The 21,248-nt window shown below is 32.5% G+C and overlaps 1 protein-coding gene across 2 annotated transcripts in view; it reads right to left on the minus strand.

The window, feature by feature from the left end:
* The window catches only part of Adam10 (ADAM metallopeptidase domain 10), a 156,152-nt gene that overhangs the window by 51,074 nt on the left and 83,830 nt on the right, over nucleotides 1-21,248 (minus strand). For both annotated transcript variants that reach the window (XM_027925768.3, XM_071608314.1), the window contains 2 exons: nucleotides 14,072-14,172; nucleotides 2,406-2,555 (listed from right to left, as the gene is read on the minus strand). In XM_027925768.3, the coding sequence (XP_027781569.1) occupies nucleotides 2,406-2,555; nucleotides 14,072-14,172 (251 nt within the window). The remainder of the gene's footprint in view (nucleotides 1-2,405; nucleotides 2,556-14,071; nucleotides 14,173-21,248) is intronic.

The following is a 21,248-nucleotide window of genomic DNA, read 5'->3' on the forward strand; positions in this document are numbered from 1 at the left end:
ATAAAAAAGACACAGTCACAGGGCTGGGGTTATGGCTCAGAGGTAAAGCGCTCGCCTAGCATGCATGAGACACTGGGTTTGATCCTCAGCATCACAAAAAAAAAATTATATGTATGTATGTGTGTGTGTATGTGCGTGTGTGTGTGTGTATATGTATATAGTATCCATCTACAACTAAAAAATAAATTTAAAAAAAAAGACACAGTCAGATTTTACTAAATTCTAAAAGAGATAAACACAGCAACAGGACACAAAAGGCTTCTGTTTATCTAGTTGACTCCCAACTAAACTCTCTGTCTTCTATATACATATACACATATATACATACATACATACATACACACACACACACACACACACACACACACATCCCACTCTGTATACAATCTTCCCAACTTCATTTACAAAAAGCAATCTTGCTACCATTTTAGGTGGCAACACATATATACTGTGTGTGTGTGTGTTTGTGTGTCTGTGTGTGTGTGTCTGTGTGTGTGTATGGTGCTAGGGATGGAATCCAGGGCCCCATGCCCAGCAGATGCTCTACCTCTAAGCCACATCCCCAGCTATCAAAATTATTTTTGAAGAAACATAATACAAGATGATCAAAGAAAAGCATTCATAATAAAAATTTCAAAAGTGGCCCCAACTGCCCAACATTGTTAATAAAAGGTATAACAGTGCTGATAGGACCCATTATAAATTCATGCTAACTGCAGCTGCCTACCAATCAATGCTATAGTCAATTTTCATTATTTCTACTCTATTCCCAACAATGGTGGTTCAAATATTTCTCAAGAGAAATGCTCATGGTTCACTTGACTTCCTTCCCCTTGTCTTTACCTTTAAACTTCCCTATCTTTATCCATCACTACATTCTTTTCAGAGTAACTCTTTCTTAAAGGGTAATTTTTCTTTATTCTTGATCTCAATTCTTACTGGACATTCAAGAACACTGTTTTTCTTCAAAGGCATTGTAGATATTTAAGAACATCAATGCCTTTCTTTTATATTATTTCCACACTGAATCATTTTCCTCTTACTACCAACTAACTTGTGTATTACATATTCCCCTTAACCCCCCAAATTCCATCTCATTTCTAAGCCACCATATTTTTCTTTAATTTTTTACATTTCTTGAAACTCAGTGTCTCTGCCAACTCACAATTCATCAGTAATCTTCTAGCAACTAAAAACCAACTACCTTTTGAAATCATTCTCTTTTGATTTCTTGACAATGATACAATTAGCTATACATCTTGCTTTGAAGGTGTTGTTTGTTGCTTGTCTAATCCTACTTAATCTCCTAACTCCTTTTTGTGTTTTTCCTTACTAATTTTTCTTTCTCATCCTATTCACTATATCCCCTACTTGCTTCTTCAATTTCACTTTCCTCACATTTCAACTGTATCTTTTGTACTCTTCAATTCCGTGCAGAAAGCTCAAGGTTAACATTCTCCAAGCTCCAGTGCCACATTTTCAATATTCTAAGGGAATATTACCTGGCTTTTACACATGTCTAAAATTAAGCTCAATTCTATCACCATAATGAATTCATCATTTATATTAGTGGTAGCTCCATACTGTCAGTCTCAAACTCTTTGAGTCAAAAACATAGACTCTCACTGGGTATCTTCAACATGAAGAACATTTTGATAGATACCCTCAAAAAATTTATACTTTCATACTGAGAAGGACTGAGAAGATACAAGTGCAAATAATAATTTGATTTAAATAATGCTAAGTACAATGAGAATACAGAGAGAAATTATATGTATATTTTTTGGTGGGTGGGGGGTTTACCAGGAATTGAACTCAGGGGTACTCAACCACAAGCCACATCCCCAGCCCTATTTTGTATTTTATTTAGAGACAGGGTCTTACTGAGTTGCTTAGCACCTCGCTTTTGCTTAAGCCGGCTTTGAACTCATGATCCTCCTGTCTCATCCTACCGAGCCACTGGGATTACAGGCATGCACCATTGAACTGGGCAAGAAATTTCTGTCCTTTTTCTCCTTTAAGACCACAAATGAAAACTGAACTCTGTTTTTAAAGGTAAGCTTTATGTTTATCTAACATAAAGGAGGCTGGCTTTAGATTTAATCCTTAATAGTACCCCACCTCCAACTGGAGGGGGAAAGAAAAAACACCAAAGCTTCAGGGTCATTATCTCCTTTAGGAAATCAGTTTCTTATATCTCTCCCAAATGACTGTAAAATATCCTCACTCGGCTTTCAATTATCTCTGCTTTTATCTTACATATTTCATCATATCACAATGAAAATACATACTCTTTTTTTCCCCAAAAAAGATATATACTCATTAACTTTAGTTTCTAAAAGGAAATACAGCTATAATTAAAAAAAAGAGAGAGAAATCCTATGATAGTACATAATAATAAATACCTGGGCAATCACAGCTTCTCGTGTTCCATAATATTTAAAGAAAAGATGATCAGTTTGAATATAAAGCTGACAAGTATTTCTTTCAGCTGAAGTTGTACGTTTTTTCCTCAGGAGTTCTGGACCATTAGCAGCATGTTCTTCTTGAGGTGTCTATATGTCAAAAACAGTCATTTCTGATCATCAGCATGCTTCCCTACTATAACATTATAGTTAAGAATACATATACTAAACAATTCCTTCATAGTATGTGTCATATATAACACCAAAGGTATTTCCAATGCCATTAAAAACAGAGGCCACTAGAGGCTAGGAAGGGAAGAGGAGTGTGAGCGGGTAGCTAATTAGGTACCAATACACAGAGGAGAGGGAAGTAGTTCAAGTGTTATATGGCATGGTAGGGCAATGAAAGTCTACAACAAATATTATACATTTCAAAATAACTACAGAGATGAGCCTGAGGGTTCCCAAAACCCAGAAATGATAATATCTGAAGAGATGGAAAAGCTAATAAGTACTTTAATTTGATCATTACATATAGTATACATGTATCAAATTATAAACCTGTACCCCAAACATAACTTCAAATATTATGTCAGTATCTTTAAAAATTGATCATTAGAATCACTTTTGATTGTACAATATTTTCCACATACATGATCTATTATTTATTCAAGAAATTTCTTCACCTTACCGGGGATTGAACTCAGGAGTACTACCAGGGACTGAACTCAGGGGTACTACCGAGCTACATCCCCAGCCCTGGCCCAAAATAGTAGACAGTATTTTTTTTAAACAATTACCACTACTATTGAACTCAAACACTCAAATATGTGTCATCTAAAAACATAATTTAAAGTGAATTTTTATAATAAAGTCAGATAGGACCTGAATTAAATTCTAAGCCAAAATTCCAAATTTACACTCACATTTTATACCTTTCTTCTCCCTTGACAATTCCCTGTGAACATATACAAAGTTAAAATTTTGTATTATACAAAAAGGGGAATAACTATGTAAGATGATGAACATATTAATTTTCTTTACTATAATAACTATTATGTTTATCCCATAACATTGTGCTATATCTATACAATACACACAATAAATATACACAATAATTGTTTTAAATTCACATTATACATGAGTACCAAAACTCAGAAAAAGCTAGTTATACAGGTCTAAATAATAATGCATTTGAGGAAAATGCCTCTAAGCATATTTTTCATACTATTTTGCTCAAGATTTTCATTTAGGTATGTCAACATTCCAGTCTATACAGTTTGGTCACTTATTAAAATTATTAAGAAGAACTTCAAGTACATATATTTGTGTATGCAGTTCATATTTACAATCATGTTAGTCTATACAAAAAGGAGTTATATGTTAAACTTAGCTACTGCTGAAGTGGCAAAATTTTTTACTCCATAAAAATAATCCTGATTGCTTTAATATGAAAATATTTTTTAAAGAAAAGATTTAAATTAAGAAGTCAGTTTTAAATGTAAAATAGACTTCTAAGCAGAGAAATTAATAGAAAAGTGGTCGAGTTGCTTAATCAAGTGGTTCAGATCTCTCATACCTTTACTGGGTTTTATTTGTCTGACTACTCTCTTCATTAATGAGAGGATACATTAAAGTTTCCCATCGTGTAGTTTTTCTAATGTTTTTCAGTTTTGTCATTTTTGCTTTCCATACTTTGAAATTATGGTATAATGTACAAATTTAAGAGTGTTATAACATCATGGGGAACTGAACCTTTTATCATTACAACATACCTATGTTAGTAATTAATATATTTTTGCCTAAAATCTACTTTGATAAAATTTTCATTAGAGTCACCAAATTTTACATCTTGTATAGTTTTACTTTCAACCTTTCAGGATTCTTACATTTTAGGAAAGGATCTGTAAAAATCATTTATATAGTTTGTGTTTGTGTTGTTTGCTTTTTTTTATACAGGGAATTAAATCTAAGGGCACTTTACCAGTGAGCTATGTACCTAGCTCTTTTTTTCTTATTTTTTATTTTGAGGCAGGATCCTTCCTGTTAAATTGCTTAGGGCCTCATGAAGTTGCCTAGAGCTTCACTAAATTACTGAGACTGGCCTCAAATCTGTAATCTCCTGCCTCAGCCTCCCAATTTATTGGGATTACAGGCATGCACTCCCATTTCCTACTGTTGTTTTTTTTTTTTTTTTTTTTTGTTACATGAAGTTGACGATCATTATATTTTGGGGGTGGGCACGTTACCAGGGATTAAACTAAGGGGTACTCAACCACTGAACCGCATCGCCAGCCCTATTTTATATTTTATTTAGAGACAGGGTCTCACTGAGTTGCTTAACACTTCACTTTTGCTGAGACTGGCTTTGAACTCGTGATTCTCCTGCCTCAGCCTCCCAAGCCACTGGGATTATAGGCGTGCACCACTGTGCTCATCTGATCATTATCTTTTAATTGGTACATTTAATTCAATTATCTTTTAATGTAATTACTGATATCACTGGGTATAAAACAATTTTATTATTTATTTCGTATTTGTCTTGTCTATCTCATATATTCTTCTTTCTTTCCCATGTCCTCTTCTGGATTTTTGGTTTTTATTATTATAGCCATTTCCCTTTATTAGTTTTTCATTTTGAAACAGACTTGCTCTGTTGACCAGGTTGATCTTGAACTTTTGGGTTCAAATGCAGCTCCTGACTGAGCCTCCAGAACAATTGGACTACAGATGCACATTACAAAATCCAGCTTTTTTTAAAAATAGGTTTTTTGTTTTTGTTTGTTTTTAGTTGTATATAAACACAGTACCTTTATTTATTTATTTTTGTGTGGTGCTGAGTATCAAACCCAGTGCCTTACAAGTGCTAGGTAAGCACTCTGCCACTGAGCTACAACCCCAGCCTCAAATTCAGCCTTTTTATTTATCAGCCTTTTAGTTATATATTTTACTAACATCTTTAGAAGTTATCATAAAGATAACAATATAGTCCTTGACTTATCAAAATCAAATGAGTTAGAACATTTGCCTATTCACAGAAAATGCAACAATTTCAGAATGTTAATTACATTTTCCTATTTGTCTTCCTCTATATACCCATATACATAATGTATGGGCATATACAGTCCTATAAACCTTTTTATTAATTCTTCGGAATATACAATAAATATTCACTTAGAATTATCCACCGTGTTGTTCTTCATTCACTCCTACATCTTTAAGTTATCATCTGAGCCTATAATCTTTTCACTGGAAAAGAACAATTCAGTGTGTTCTGGTGTTTATGCTCTCAATTTAGAATGTCTTTATTTTATTTACCCATTTTCAGTGTTTATAGAATTCTAGGATGGCAGTTACTCTACTTCTGCACATTTCATTGTCTTCAGATTCCAAGTGTTTCCAACAGAAATGAACTGCCATTTTTACTGTTGTGTCTTTGAAGATGAACAGACGTTTTTTCCACTGGTTATTTTTAAGAGTATATCTTTGGACTTCAGACTTTTCTAATAATGTGCTACAGTGGTGTTTAGTAATGTAAAGTAGTTATCCTGCCATAATTACAGGGCTTACTAAATTTATTGCTTTATGTCCCTCTGTCACATTTTGGATATTCTCAGCCATTAGCTGTCCTTATTTGACTCTCCTTTCTAGGTATACACTTTTTCAAAATCTAGGTTCCGCAATTCTTCACAACCTTTTTATCTTTCCAATGCCTTCAAATAGATACATCCACATACACATACATGCAGAAACACATATAAATATAAAAAACATACAAAAACATACTTTTTGAATATTTGTATTTGTACTTTGAAGCCAAATTGATCTTTATTAGCTGTTCTAAGCAGAAGGAGTACTACTTTAAGAAAAAAAAACAAGTCTTTATTAACTTTATGCTTTATGAATATTTCTCAAAGTTCAAAACTTGTTTTCATTTTAAGATGTTTTTAGGTTTTTACATAATGAAATGTATCTTTTTATAGTCAAAGATTTTATGTCTTATTCAAAGTGTTTCTTTACCTCAAAATTCAAAATACTTTTTTAAAATATTTATTTTTTAGTTTTAGGTGGATACAATGTCTTTATTTTATTTTTATGTGGTGCTGAGGATTGAACCCAGTGCTTCATGCATGCTAAGCAAGCACTCTACCACTGAGCCACCACCCTAGCCATGTCTAACTTTGTGAGGTTATCTTTCCAAATGCTTTATTTACTTTTTAACTGTGTATTTTTGACAATTATAAGGGTTTGTTACACATTCTGATGAGAAGCCATACATCAGGTACATGTATTGTGAACATTTTATCACAGTCTGTGGTTTGTTTTTACATTTTCTTAACAGTGTCTTTTGAAATGCAAGTTTTTAATCTTGATAAGGTCCACTTCACACATTTTTGGTAGGGCACTGTGCCATAAGAAATTATCTATCCCAAAGTCACAAAAATGTCTCCTGTGCTTTTCCCTATAAGTTTTGGTTTTAACATGTAGGTCTATTAATCATTTTGAGTTCATTTTTTATATAAGGTGTAAAGTGTAGGTGAGGCTCAAATTTTGTTTTATATGGATATCCAATTTTCCAGTACCATTTGTTTTAAAGACCGTTCTTTCCTCCAATCACCTTGGGACCTTTGCAAAAATCAACTGACCAGACACATGACCAGACACGCAGCAAGGTGCTTTCTTAAAAAGAGCTGGGGGTGTAGTTCAGAGGTTGGGTACCCCTGTGTTCAATCCACAGCACCACCACTAACACCACCACCACCACCACCCCCAAAAAGCAGCTAACCATATGAAGACTCTATTCTGTTCCACTGATCTACATATTTACTCTTAGGTCAATGACACTATTTTGATTACTGTCACTTTGTATTAAGTCTTATAATCAGGTAGTATCAGTAAGTGTAAGGATTTGTTTTGTTTTTTCCTTAATTATTATGGCTATTCTAGGTTCTATACATTACAAAATAATTTTTAAAATCAGTTTATCAATTATTAGAGAAATCATTGCTGGAATTTTTTTATAGGGAGTACACCAAATCTACATAACAATTTGGGGAAAAGTGGCATATAAATATTGAGCCTTCCAGCTATGAATACATGTATTTATTATATTTCTCCATTTATTTAGATCTTTACTTTTTCTTGGTATGATGCCTGTAGTTCTTTCTCATGTACACTTATTGTACATATTTTGTTAATTTTATTCTAAGTATTTTATATTTTAGATGTCATTTTAGATTTTTAATTTTTTATTTTCTAGAGGCTAGGGTTCTAGCTCAGTGGTAGAGTGCTTGCATGGCATTTATAAGGCACTAGGTCTGATCCTCTGTACCACATAAAAATAAATAAATAAAATAAGGGATTGTGTCCATCTACAACTAAAAAACTATTTAAATTTTTTTTTCATTTTCTAAATGTTCATTTTAAGTATATATAATGCACTTGATTTTTGCATATTGACTTTATAGCCTATGTACTTGGTAAATTTTATATTCATTCCAGTATCTTTTCTAAGATTCCTTTGGATTTTCTAGGTATACTCTTATGTCACCTGTGAATAAAGGCAGTTTTATTTCTGAATGTCCCTCCCCCTCCCCTTTATTACACTGAGTCATTGGCATACAATATTGGAAAAAGTGAAAATGACATCCTTTCTTTGTTCCTGATCTCAGAAAAAAGAATTTGGTCAATTCACTATTAAATATTGTATCAACTATAAGGTTTTTATAGAAGTTCCTAACAGTCTGAGGAAATTTCCTTCCATTCTAAATTTGTCAAGTGGTGGTTGATTGTTGAAACTTTAAAAATACTTTGTTATTAGTCTATTTAGATAATTATAGGAGTTTCCTCCTCTATTATGTTCATACAATAGGTTTGCATTGATTGCTTTTCTAATATTCATCAATCTTGCATTTCTGGTTTAAACCTTATTTAACCATAATGCGTTAAACCACTGGATCTCACTTGCTAATATTTTTTAAAGATATTTTACATCTATATTAATGAGGGATATTAGACTATAGTTTAGTTTTCTTGTAATATCTTTGTCTATTATTAGAATTAAACTAATGTTGTTGGCCTCATAAAATATGTTGTTTCCCCTTCTTTATTTTCTTAAGGACATATGTAAGATAGCAATTATTTCTTTTTAAACATGTGAAATTCAACAGTAATACATGAGTTTTAAGTTTTTCTTTATGGAAAATTATTAAGTATCAACTTAATTTTAGTCATACATACACATATTCTACTATTGTTTGTGCTGTTTTCTGAATTTGTAACTTTAAAAAAGATACTACTGAATTTATTGGCTCAAGATATTCAAAATATGCACTAAAACTATTAATTTCTACTGTATTATATAATCTTTCAGCCCAGATAATTTCTGTGTTCTCTTTATTTTTTTTAACCACATCCACAGTCCTATCTTCTCTTCATTTCTTGATTAAATTAGAAGTTTACCAATTATATTAATCTTTTCCATTGGCTTATCTCTGCTTGTTTTGTACCTCATTGATAACTTTTTTTCTGTTGTTTTCTTCCTTCTACTTAATTAGGGTTTAATTTGTACTTCCATATCTAACTCTTGAAGATGAATGCTTATATAACTGATTTCTAAATCTTCTAACATGATCATTTAAAGCTTGTATTTCTTTTAAGCACTATGTTGGTTAAATCTCACAAATATTATTATTTTGTGATTTATATTATTTAGAAGTGTGTGATCTAATTTCTAAACATTTGGGGACTTTCCAGATTTTTTGTTGCAGATTTCTAATTTAATTCCCTTGAGACCTAAGGTACTACTTTACATCATTTCAATCCTTTCAAATTTATCAATATTTACTTTATGACCTAGTATAATTCAGCAAATACATTTTTCCATGTACATTTTAAAAGAATGTGTATTCTGTGCTACTGTATGAGAATTCTATAAGTGATAGTTAGATTGGTTTGACAGGGATGTTCAAGTGTTCTTATATTCTTACAAGTTTTCTGTTTACTTGTTCTATAAATCTGTCTATTCAGAAATGAGTGTGATCTTAACAATTTGTGGGATTTTCCATTTCTCCTTTCAGTTTTGTCAGCTTTTCCTTCTTATGTTTTATAGCTCTATCATTAACTGCTGTATTAACTAACATTTAGAACTGTTATTTCTTCCTGGTAAACTGACACTCTTATCATTAGGAATGTCTTTCTCTGTCTCTAATGATAGTGAGTTCAAATAACATTTATGATTAGTGCTTATGTGGTATGTTTTGCCATCCTTTTAAAAACTTTCCAACTCTGTGCCTTTATATTTTTATTAGATTTGAGCTTACTTTTTTAAGTCCTCTAACCATCTTAGCTTTTAATTAATATATTTAGTCCATTTATATTTAATGATATCATTGATATGGTGATATTTAAACTCACCAAGTTGGTATTCATGTTCTATTTGTCTTATCTGTTCTTTGTTCCTCTGTGTCTCTTTTCCTACCTTCTTTTGGATTAACTGAGCATTTTTAATTACATTTGATTTTGTTGTTGTGCTATACACCCTTGCTCTTTTTTTTTCAGTGGCTGCTGGAGGGCAGGCAATATTTCTGCAAATATTTTATTAAATATTTGACAGCAAATACTTAGATGATCACATCATATGGTCTCTGTCACAACTATTGAACTCTGCCACTGCAGTCCAAAAGCAGCCACAGATAATGCATTGAAGAAATGGATATAGTTGTGTTCCAATAAAACTTTATTTACAAAAGCAAATTTCAAGCCCACAGGCTAGAGTTTTCTGAGCCCTACTTACTTATATTCTAAGAAAGATACAACAATTTACTTCCATTTTTCTTTCTCTTCTCTTCTGTGCTATTACAATAAAGTTTAATTCTTAGATTTTAGTCATTATTTTAAGTTATAATAACTTGAAGAAATTTTCAAATGAGAAAAAAAGGCCTTTATATTTACCTACATATTTATTACTTTATGCTCTTCACTCTTTTGTTTAGGACTGAATTTCCATCTGGTATCCTTTTTCTACCTGAAAAATATCCTTTAAGATTTCTTAAGGTACAGATCTCTTTAAAAAATTAAAAAAAAAAAAAAAACTGGGAGGATTCTTTTTTTTTTTTTTTTTTAACTTTTTTTGTAGTTGTAGATGGAGAGAATGCCTTTATTTTATTTATTTTTATATGGTGCTAAGGATCGAACCCAGTACCTCACGTATGCTAGGCAAGCGTTCTGCCACTGAGCTATAGCCCCAGCCCCTCTCCCAGGTTTTGTTTGTCTAAAAAGTTTTTTGGGCTGGAGATATAGCTCGGTTGGTAGAGTGCTTAGCCTTGCCCAGCACCACAAAAACAAAAAATAAATAAATAAATAAAATGATAAGTTTGATGTTATTGTTATTGTTACATAGGCCTTGAACTGCTGAACTCAAAGGAGCCTCCTTTCTCAGCCTCCTGAGTAGACAGGACTAAAGACTGGCAACACTGTTCCCAGCCTAAAAAGATCTTTAATTTGCCCTCACTTCTGAAATTTATTTTCATAGACTATACAATAAGGGATTTTCTTTCAACACCTTGAAGATTTCACTCTATGTCTTCTGACTTGCAATGTGTGGAGAAGTCCATAATTATACTTATTTCTTTCCCACATGTAAATGCATTTTCTTTTCTCTAGCTACTTTAATGAATTTTCTCATTTTCAGATGTTTCCAATAATTTAATTGTTATATAACCTGGCATGTCTTTGTGTTTATCTTGCTTGAGTTTCATTGAGCTTCTTGGACCATGGGTTGAAATTTTTCTTCATATATGAAAAGTCTGAAGACTATTAATTTTTAAATATTGTTTCTGCATCTTGGATTCCAATTATTTACTCTCTATGCTTAGATCTGAATAATTTCTATTGTTCTATTGTCCTTCCATCAAGTGTACTTTTATTGACTTCTACGCTAATTAATTTGCTCTTAACCTATCCATTAAAATTTTCACTTCAGATAATGTACTTTTAGTTTTAAAAGTTCCTTTTGGTTCTTTATATAATTTCTAAAGGCTAGGGATGTAGCTCAGTGGTAAGGTACTTGACTAGTATGTATAAAGCTCTGGGTTCAGTCCCCCAGCACTACGAAAAGGAGAAAAAAAAATCATAATTTCTGTTCTCTCCTTTTTGTGCTCACAGCTTTAATTCTTTGAACATATTAATAGTAGTTGTTGCAAAGTCCTTGTCTGCTAATTCCTGTAATTTTTGGTTCTGTTTCTATCTGAGTGGCTTTTCTCCTGTTTACGGATCACATTTTTTTAGTTTCTTGTCAACTAAGAATGTTCTTTGAATGCTGGGATGTTGTGAATGATGCATCATTGAGTATCTGGATTTACTGTGTTCCTATAACAAGTTTACTGAGCTTTTTCTTCCCCTTGACAGGCAGCTAATTGATTTGAAAATAACCTTGACTTTTTTTTTAGGCTTATTTTTCTGTTCAGTTAAGGCAGGTTTGAAATAGCCTTTACTTTAGGATTAAATTAGCCCTATTCCTTTCATGGCTTAGTTTCTCTTCCAAGTGTAATTTTTGATAATGGTTCGATTAGATCCCCCCCCCCAAGTCCTTTTTTTTTTTCAGTAGTTTCCTCATAGAATCTCACCCTGTGCAGGAACAGTTTATTATTCAGTTAAATTCTCAAAGATTTCAATCCTGCATTGCCTATTCTCCAGTGTTTGAAAACAACCATTTCACATACTGTATTTTGTTCAGTTTTCTAGTAGTAATATCACAGGAGGCCCAGTTGGACACCAGATATTCTATCACAGCTGGAAAGGGAAATCTGTACTCTTTAAGAGTTTCAAAGTTTTCATGTTAGATATTCAATGCTTTAATCCCTCTGGAATTTTGTTTTTAAATATAACATGAGATAGAGATCCAACTTCACCGTTTTCCAAAAGAATAAACATCTTTTCTGGCTTCACTCAAATTGCTTACTACATTTCTTAATTTGATACAGCTCAACAACATAACAAAGTTTAATAAATGTATGGGTTTGTTTCTAAGCCCTCAATTCTGTTCTAGCCACTTTGTTAATCTCTTCTAATATCACACACTTTAATTACCATAATAAGCCTTAATACCTGCCAGAGTAAATTCCTCTTTCCTGCTCACCACCTTTACATAGGTTCCTACTTCTTCTCAGTACTTACTTTTCCATGTGATGTTTTAGATTCACAAATTGTAATATATATCACACTTACATTTTCCATTAACATGGTACATTCCTCCATTTATTTAAAACTAATCTTCTTTTAATATTTCTTTATAAAGTTTTATGATTTTTCTTATATACACCTTATAATTTTTTACATTTATTCAGCAATACATGTTATTACTATTAACATGTCCCTTCTTTCATTGTATTCCTGGTAGTCTACTGCTAATAGAAATAAATGTGACCTATTTTTGTATATGAATGTTGTATCAAGCCATTCTGCTAAATTCTTCTGAGTCTTATCTTCTCTTTCCATATTGCTGATACCTTAGCACAAGTCACTATCAACTGAATAACTTAAACAATTTCTAATTAATTTCTTAAACTCTAGACTTGGATTCTCCCCTTAAGATCTTCCTGCCTCTCTGGCCTTTTTAATGTACTGTTCCTTCTGCCTGAAATATTCTATTTCCCCATGACTAAACCAACCCCTACTTATTCTATTAGTTTCTGATTAATGCCCTCAAATATACCCAAAAAATAAGTTACCTATTCTCTTGTGTGTGGAGCATTATCTTGTACTTAATCCTCTTCTGTCTCTTACGCCCCTCAAGTGTTTCTCTGTATCTCTAATTAAACTTTAAGCTTTTTGGAGAACAGGCCTTTATCTTACTTTCCTCATATTCCTAGAATTTACTACACTCTATGATATATAGTATATCTGTTCAGTGAATACAGAATAAAATCTCATGTAATATTCTTTCACCTGAAACAGAAATGCATATGCCATTGCAGATCAAGTAATAGATCTGAATATAAATCCACATAGCTCAAGAAACATTATTATATGCTACCACTTTTAGAAAATATGGCCAAATCATGTTTTATCACAAAAGAAAACGTTTTTTACATTTTCAACTTGTTTTCATAACTATAAATTTGTCACTATTACTAAAGAAAAAGGCCAAAAATAAAAATAAAAAAACAAAACCCAAATGGCAAAAAATAAATAAATAAACAAAAACCTTACAATTAAAATATCAAAAGCATTGAGATTTTTATAAGGGTGAACAAGCATCATGTTTTGTCTAGGAACACAGGACTTTCAATGATAAAACTGGGGGACACGTAGGCAAATCAGGGCAAATAAGTAACCTTAATTTTAACCCAAATACAAATGCTTACATTTATATAAAATACAAGTTCAGATTCAACTTTAAAAAAAAAAATATGATGAAACATGTAAAACAACATATTTTGGACACAGAATATAATGTTTTTTGGTCATAGAGAATTGTTCTCAAATCTTAGTACTACCTCTTTAAGTTACCTGACCTCTTCAAACAAAAAATATCAATGTTTTGCCAATTATATGGTGAAGACCGGGATCTTTCAGAAATTCTAAAAAATACATTCTTAAATGAAGAAACAAGTTTCCAAGTTCATTTTTATTTCTTAAATGCAAACTAATGTTAAAATCCTTACCTGTGTTACTTCCTCTACGCCAGTCATCTGGTACTTCTTCATCCTTTCAAATACTGAATGATCTGCACAGCCCCCCTGTGGACCATACTTATGGGGATAATCTAAAATGCAAAAAAGAAATATTGTTACTATTAAATGTTTAAATATATCCAATTATCTAGAAGTAAAAAACTATCATAATAAAAGTCATAAGTGCTAACTGAGCACCTATGAGAAAGACATTCTACTGAAAAACCTGGAAGATTCCTCCCTTAATAAAAACCACTGGTCTCCAGCTTTTTGTCATATGAGTAATTTATTAATTCTAAAACAGGATGACAACTACTTTTTATTCTAGATTTAACTTTCCTAACCTTTCCCATTTTAAATATATAGAGAGAGCATCTAAAAAATGGAATTTACTACTGGTGCATTTCAGTAATCCCAGCAGCTCAGGAGGCTGATGCTGAAGGATCCTGAGTTCAAAGCCAGCCTCAGCCAAAGCAAGGAACTATGCAACTTACTGAGACCCTATCTCTAAATAAAAAAGAGTTGGGGATGTGGCTCAGTGGTCGAGTGCCACTGAGTTCAATCCTACCAAAAAAAAGAATGAAATTTACCCATTTTGTGTAACATTCTTTTCAGATACATTAAATTCCCTATACTACAAATGCACAAAACTTCTCCAGGCTAATATATCATTTTGCTAGGCTAATATATTATTTTTGGCTTGAACTTCTGTGAACAACAAAGAGCCTCAAGGTAACGTTACCTAAAAACATGTTCTGTGGGATGGTAAAAGTAGATTGAGTTGAAAAAAAAAAAAAAGATTTAAGTTTGAATTTACACATGTATAATCCAAGTGAATGCTTTACAAACGACTACTCTATCACTTGTCTTCCCTTCATAATTAGATTGATAAATTTATCCTTTAACTGAATGGTTACTGTCTTCAACTAACTATTCAACTTAAGTCACTTAAATGTTTATTCCACTCTCTCAAAATTCTATATACTTTTTTCTTGTTAAGATTATCCTAGGGTTGGGGTTGTGGCTCAGCGGTAGAGCGCTCACCACACACGTGCAAGACCCTGGGTTCGATCCTCAGCACCACATAAAGGTAAATAAGTGAAATAAAGGTATTATGTCCAACTACAACTAAAAAATAAATATTAAAAAAAAAGATCATCCTAGGTTCATGAATATAGTTTATAATACAATCTGGTAACAAAAACTAAGAGAGCTAACAAAAAAAAAAAAAAAACACCAAAACGTGCATGAGAGAATGCACTGAAAAGTCCCTAAGTAATAATAGACTGGGCAATGCAATACATTGAAATATATAAAAACACTATGGGTAGTTTCTTAAGAAAATCCAAAACTTAAATTAGGCAATAGTTTTAACTATTTCATTGGAAATACTAGTTAAATAGTAAAACAGAAATATAAACTGGGAGGTAGGACAGGTAAGGACAACCTACCTAGACTGACATAATAGTTCTGATTTCAACTTTAATTAGTTTTTACCTTAAGTCAGGAATTTTAACAGCTATAAAAAATCAGTCAATAAATGTGAAAGGTTGACATAATTAAAATTTTCATTTTACAACCCCCATATATACAAACTAATTTAAGCAAAGATCATCAATGAGTGCTGAAACCATCAGGTAAAAGTCATGAGGGAACACGATATTCATAGTACCATCCTACAGATTACTTACTAATTATAAAGGAAAAGATACCATCAGACCAAAGAGATATAGTGATTGTCACTTCATTGACCAAGTGATCAAATTCTGCACTTGTTTTAAGGCAGCCTGATTTATATGCCTCCTGGTGTAGTGCAGTAAGAAATGTCCAGAATTTCTATGCAATATTCTTGCCAAATATAATAACTGAATCTAACCATGAGTAAACACTCAGACATACTGAGAATGAGGAACATTCTATAGATCACTGACCTAAACACAAGAAAGAAAAAAAGCATGTCATTAAAAAACAGAAAAAGTCAAATAGTGGGCATGCAGGAGCCTGTTATAAATTAAGACACTAAAAGACATACAACAAACAAATAAAAAAAAATAAGCTTTTACAAATGGAGAAATTTTATAGATTTCACTAAATTTTTATAGACTACATTAAATTATATTATGAATTAATGATAATTTCTACAACAAACATTATTACAGCTATTTAGAAAAATGTACTTTGGAGAGACAAATTCATATATTCTTAAAATTTAGCAGTGAAGAGCTGGGGATGTGGTTCAAGCGGTAACGCGCTAGCCTAGCATGCGCGGGGCGCTGGGTTCGATCCTCAGCACCATATAAAAAAAATAAAGATGTTGTGTCCGTCGAAAACTGAAAAATAAATATTAATAAAATTCTCTCTCTCTCTCTCTCTCTCTCTTTAAAAAAAAAAAAATTAGCAGTGAAGTTTCATGATGTCTGCAACCTACTTTCAAAGATGTTTCCCCAAAAAATTATACGGGGGGAATGCAATGTGTTAAAAATTGGCAAACAGAGGAAGATAAACATGTTCATTGTATAATAACTCTAATTTTTTTGTAGGTTCAAAATTTGCAAAATGGACTTACATTTAAAAGATTGTAATATCTGAAACAAGTGGAAAACTAATCTTAATAATGTATTGGGCAAGAAAAACCTGATATATTTATTGCTTTTTTTCAAGGGTTGGCCTTGGGAAGCTGAAAATACATACCATCCAGTATATGTTTAACAAGATTTTACCTCAAAGGCTAGCAAAGTCTTATAGTGTACTATACCAAGATTTTCAACTGGGGGTAGATTTAAGGTGTTATTACCACAATGCCTTCTTCTGCTACTAGTCCCAATTAGGCTTGCCCAGATTCTAACAGGATCCTTTTCGCCTGAACCACCAGCTAAAGTTCTTCCATGTCAAGGATACTCAATTTAATCAACAAAAAATGTATAGGCATACTCTTAGACACACACACACAAGTTCCACATTCCGTTGACAGGCTTGATCCCTTAGAATTTTGCTAGTTGTTTGAACTATTATATAATGCCAAATTTATAGAATGATATTAGTAATTTTGTGCTACTTTGCCCCAGTACTGGGATAGTCCAGTCTCTAGTAACTAAAAATACAGCATGATGCTTTCACTAGTTTTTCCTTAAGGATAAGAAATTGTACTGTCTATTTTTTACACACACTCCAAAAAAAAAAAATATGGATGATGATGGAAAAGCTGCTGACTGAGGCAGTGGCTAAGTAAAAAAAAAAATGCTCTCAGAATACTGACAAAAATTTTTATCACAGAAAATGGATGACACTAATGCATATATTTTCAAAAATTTATTTTCATTTGTTTCAGTTTGATAAACAAGTAAATTATGATTCATTAGTACTTTATATTTGTTCTTAAAAAGTCAGTGTGCGGTGTGTTAATTTAGATTTGTTAAAATAAAGCTAAAACTTAATAAAAACACATTTTAACATATACCTTAGGCTAATCTAACTTTAATGAAAAAAATATTTAACAACATTTGATAAAACTCTTACAGAATTAAATTAGACACCCTTCACCAAGAACTACATTTAACTACAGTTCTAAGATATCATGTCTCACACATAAATAAAAGTACAAAAAAAATGCATGTAGATGATTCTACTCTCAAATGATTGAACAACTATTTAACTCGGACTTTCAAATAAAAGCCCTGTGATTAAATTATTTATAGGCAGTTTTCAGATGAGCTTTTCCTAAATATCCACCATACCTAGTTTCCTTACAATTCAACCACCACCAAACACTGGGGAGAAGGAGTGAATACTAGGGTGGGGTGGGTAGGAATTAGCAAGATACATACCATTTCAATCACTTAACCATTCTTTTTTAAAGTTTTTAAATGTTCAAAGATTTGTTTGGAAAAAAAATAATTTTAACCTTGGCACAGTTTGGTAGTCACTGTCCAATCAGGTTCCTCATTATAATGGGCAAAATTCTAGACTAAATTTCCTAGCCTCGCTTCCAAGTTATATATAACACATAACCAAGTTCTAGCTGAAGGAATGTGAGCAGAAGAGAAGTAATTAATCAGGATCCACCATGTTTTTTCCTCTGGAATGGCTAAGAGAAGATAACCTGGGGAAAGCAAAATAGTATAGGCACAAAATAAAGGAGCTTGGATTTCTGAATCATTTCTTGAAGAAGAGATGACTCATAAGGAATACCTGCATTAGATTGTTCTACTGAGAAATTAGCTTTAAATGTGCTTTGCCAATGAATTTCAGGCCTATTTGATATTACAGTTCATAAACAATACAAAAGTATTTAGTAGCCTAGCATATCAGAAATACTTTTGTAATACTGATATGTATTTATTATTTTATTTTAAAATGTTTTTATTTATGGTTTTCACCATCCAAAGATACATTTGTCTAAAAGCTCATTGATCATATAGTTAAGATGAGTAATGAAACTCACAATATAGTAATTTTTTTCTCTTTTTTGGGGGAAGGGTTTTACTAAAGTGCTTTACCACTGAGCTCTTTTTCTTTTCTTTTTTTTAATTTGTTTTATTTTATTTTTCCCCCAATGGACCTTTATTTTATTTATATGTGGTGCTGAAAATCGAACCCAGTGCCTCACACATGCTAGGCAAGCACTCTACCACTGAGCCATGGCCCCAGACCCATTTGTTTTAATTAGTTATTTATGACAGTAGAATGAACTTTGATACATCATGTATAATGGAGTATAATTTCTCATTCTTCTGGTTGTACATGATATTCACTTTTCATTTCTGAGGCAAAATCTCACTAAGTTGCTGAGGCTGGCCGGAAATTTTCAATTCTCCTACCTCAGCCTCCCAAGAAGCTGGATTTATAGGCCGGTACCACCATGCCCAGCAACAGTATAGTAATAGTTTCTAAAGACAGATACTTAAAACACTCTACAACACCCAGATTCAGTATTGTGTATACTTCAAGAAATACTTCAAATATTTTTTCAAAAGGATTTACTCAATATTAAGATTTTCAGTTTTTCTGTAAAGCTCATTAGCAATCTAGTTGCAGTTCATCTCATAATGAATATGCCAAAACAATTTTTGCTTTCAAATATAATTTAGTTCACTTAATATACCCAAAGATATGTTAGTTGTTATGTCTGATTTTTTTTCAAATTTGAGAAATAATATATACAAGTAATCTGAACATACTCAAAATCACGACTTACCTTTCATTCAAATACTATGAAATATATTTTGAATTTGCTCCTACACAGACCAAAAAAGCTACTAAAAAATATTTTGGAAGAGAATTTTATAGCTTGAACACACTTGAACAATTTCATGTACATGGTAGTTTACTGAATATTCTAGTAAACTGTAAATTCAGCAATGTAACAAAAATAGCCCCATTTTAAACAACTATAACATCATTGTCTTTAATGTAATGATATAGGGAAGTCAGAGAATACACATCTGATTTATATATTATCAGCAATCACCACTATATAATATCCCAATAAAATATAAAAACCTCCCAGGTACTAATAATACTAAATATATTGACACTAATTGTCACTGGATTTGAACCATAAACCTAAAGACACAATTTCAAATGCCTTAACCCTGTACCAAAATCCCCAAAGATAAAAATATCTAAAATCTACCATCTGGAAAGATCAAAACCCTTTTAAAAAAAAGAAAAAGAAAAAAAGGACTGATGATGTAGCTCAATGGCAGAGTGCTTGCCTAGCACATGTGAAGCCCTGGGTTCAATCCCCAATAATGGAGAAAAAAAATCTGAAAATAAAATTCCTCATAGTCCCCACCCCCCCCACCCCCCACCCGGCAGCACTGGGGATCAAACCGTGGCCCACACACACACTAGTGCTCTACCACTGACTACCACTGAGCTATATTCTCGGCCCTGCAAAAAAAAAAAAGTTAAGTTCTTTGTCAAGGCTGGGGTTGTGGCTCAGTGGTAGAGTGTGAGGCACTGGGTTCAATTCTTAGCACGGCATATAAATGCATAAAATAAAGGTTCATTGACAACTAAAAAAAAAATTTTTTTTAAGTTCTTTTTCTTTAGGGGTTGGGGGAGGACTTTACTGGGGACTGACCCCAGGGGCACATTATTTCTAAGCTACATTCCCAACCTTTTTTATGGAAAGCAGTGATTTGGATCATGGTCTCTGATTGCCTTGTGGCTGCATTGCTCTGGGAACTTCCCCAGCAAAGGTGCAGATCTAGATGGCCCAGTTGCTTTGGTTATTACCAGCCCAAGGAGGTTCGGTGCAAAGGCGCATACTTGTATGGGTCGGGACCTTGAGCTCAGGCACCAACTTTCCAAGATAGAAAATTCTGGGAATAACAAGATAATCTCGATGTCTCACAAGTTTCACTGTGATCTTCAAAGACTTGTCTGCTTTGCTGAAACTTTCTTACAAATAATATTTTGATGACAAAAAACTATATAATAAACGTGCTGAGCTAGCTCTGGGTCATTCATCCCCCATCAAGGGATGATGAACCACTTTGCCTCAGCTTTTTCTCTATGTGTGTCTATCTCTCTTTTCTTCATCCTCATCATCCCTTGCCGGTTTTCTGAATTAATAGCCATGTTGGTCATGGCAGTTTTTTATTTTTTGAGACAGGGTCTCACTAGGTTGCTGAGGGTCTCACTAAATTGTTGAGGCTGCCCAGCAATTTTCAATCCTCCTACCTCAGCCTCCCAATTCACTGCACCTAGCAAAAAATTCTTTAAAAGATATATGTTTACATTTTTAAACGGTGATTTATTTGAAAAACATGAAAATACAACAGAATATTTAACAGGCCACTTTACACAATAAAATAGGCAATAAAATTTTTATTTCTGCAAGTATAAATATTCTTTATGCTTATGCTTTAGCTCATCCTTCTGCAGAATTTCTCAAACATAGTTATCTATCACTTTCAGTACTGGGACTATTAGAACTATTTGTATAGTGGCAGGGCATGCAACTATACCACTGATCAACCCAACTTACTATAGGCATTTGCTGCCCTTCAATCACTACTTCCCTATTTCTTATTTTTAGATCTTGACTATCACTCTGGCATCACCCATAATTCTTAATGATTCCAACATCCATGCTGATAAGCCTTCCAATATACTCAGATTTTTTTTAACCTCAGCTTCTCATTTCTATGGTTATATTTTG

This window comes from Marmota flaviventris, chromosome 2 (assembly GCF_047511675.1).
Source record: "Marmota flaviventris isolate mMarFla1 chromosome 2, mMarFla1.hap1, whole genome shotgun sequence".
Classification (NCBI taxonomy): Eukaryota; Metazoa; Chordata; class Mammalia; order Rodentia; family Sciuridae; genus Marmota; species Marmota flaviventris.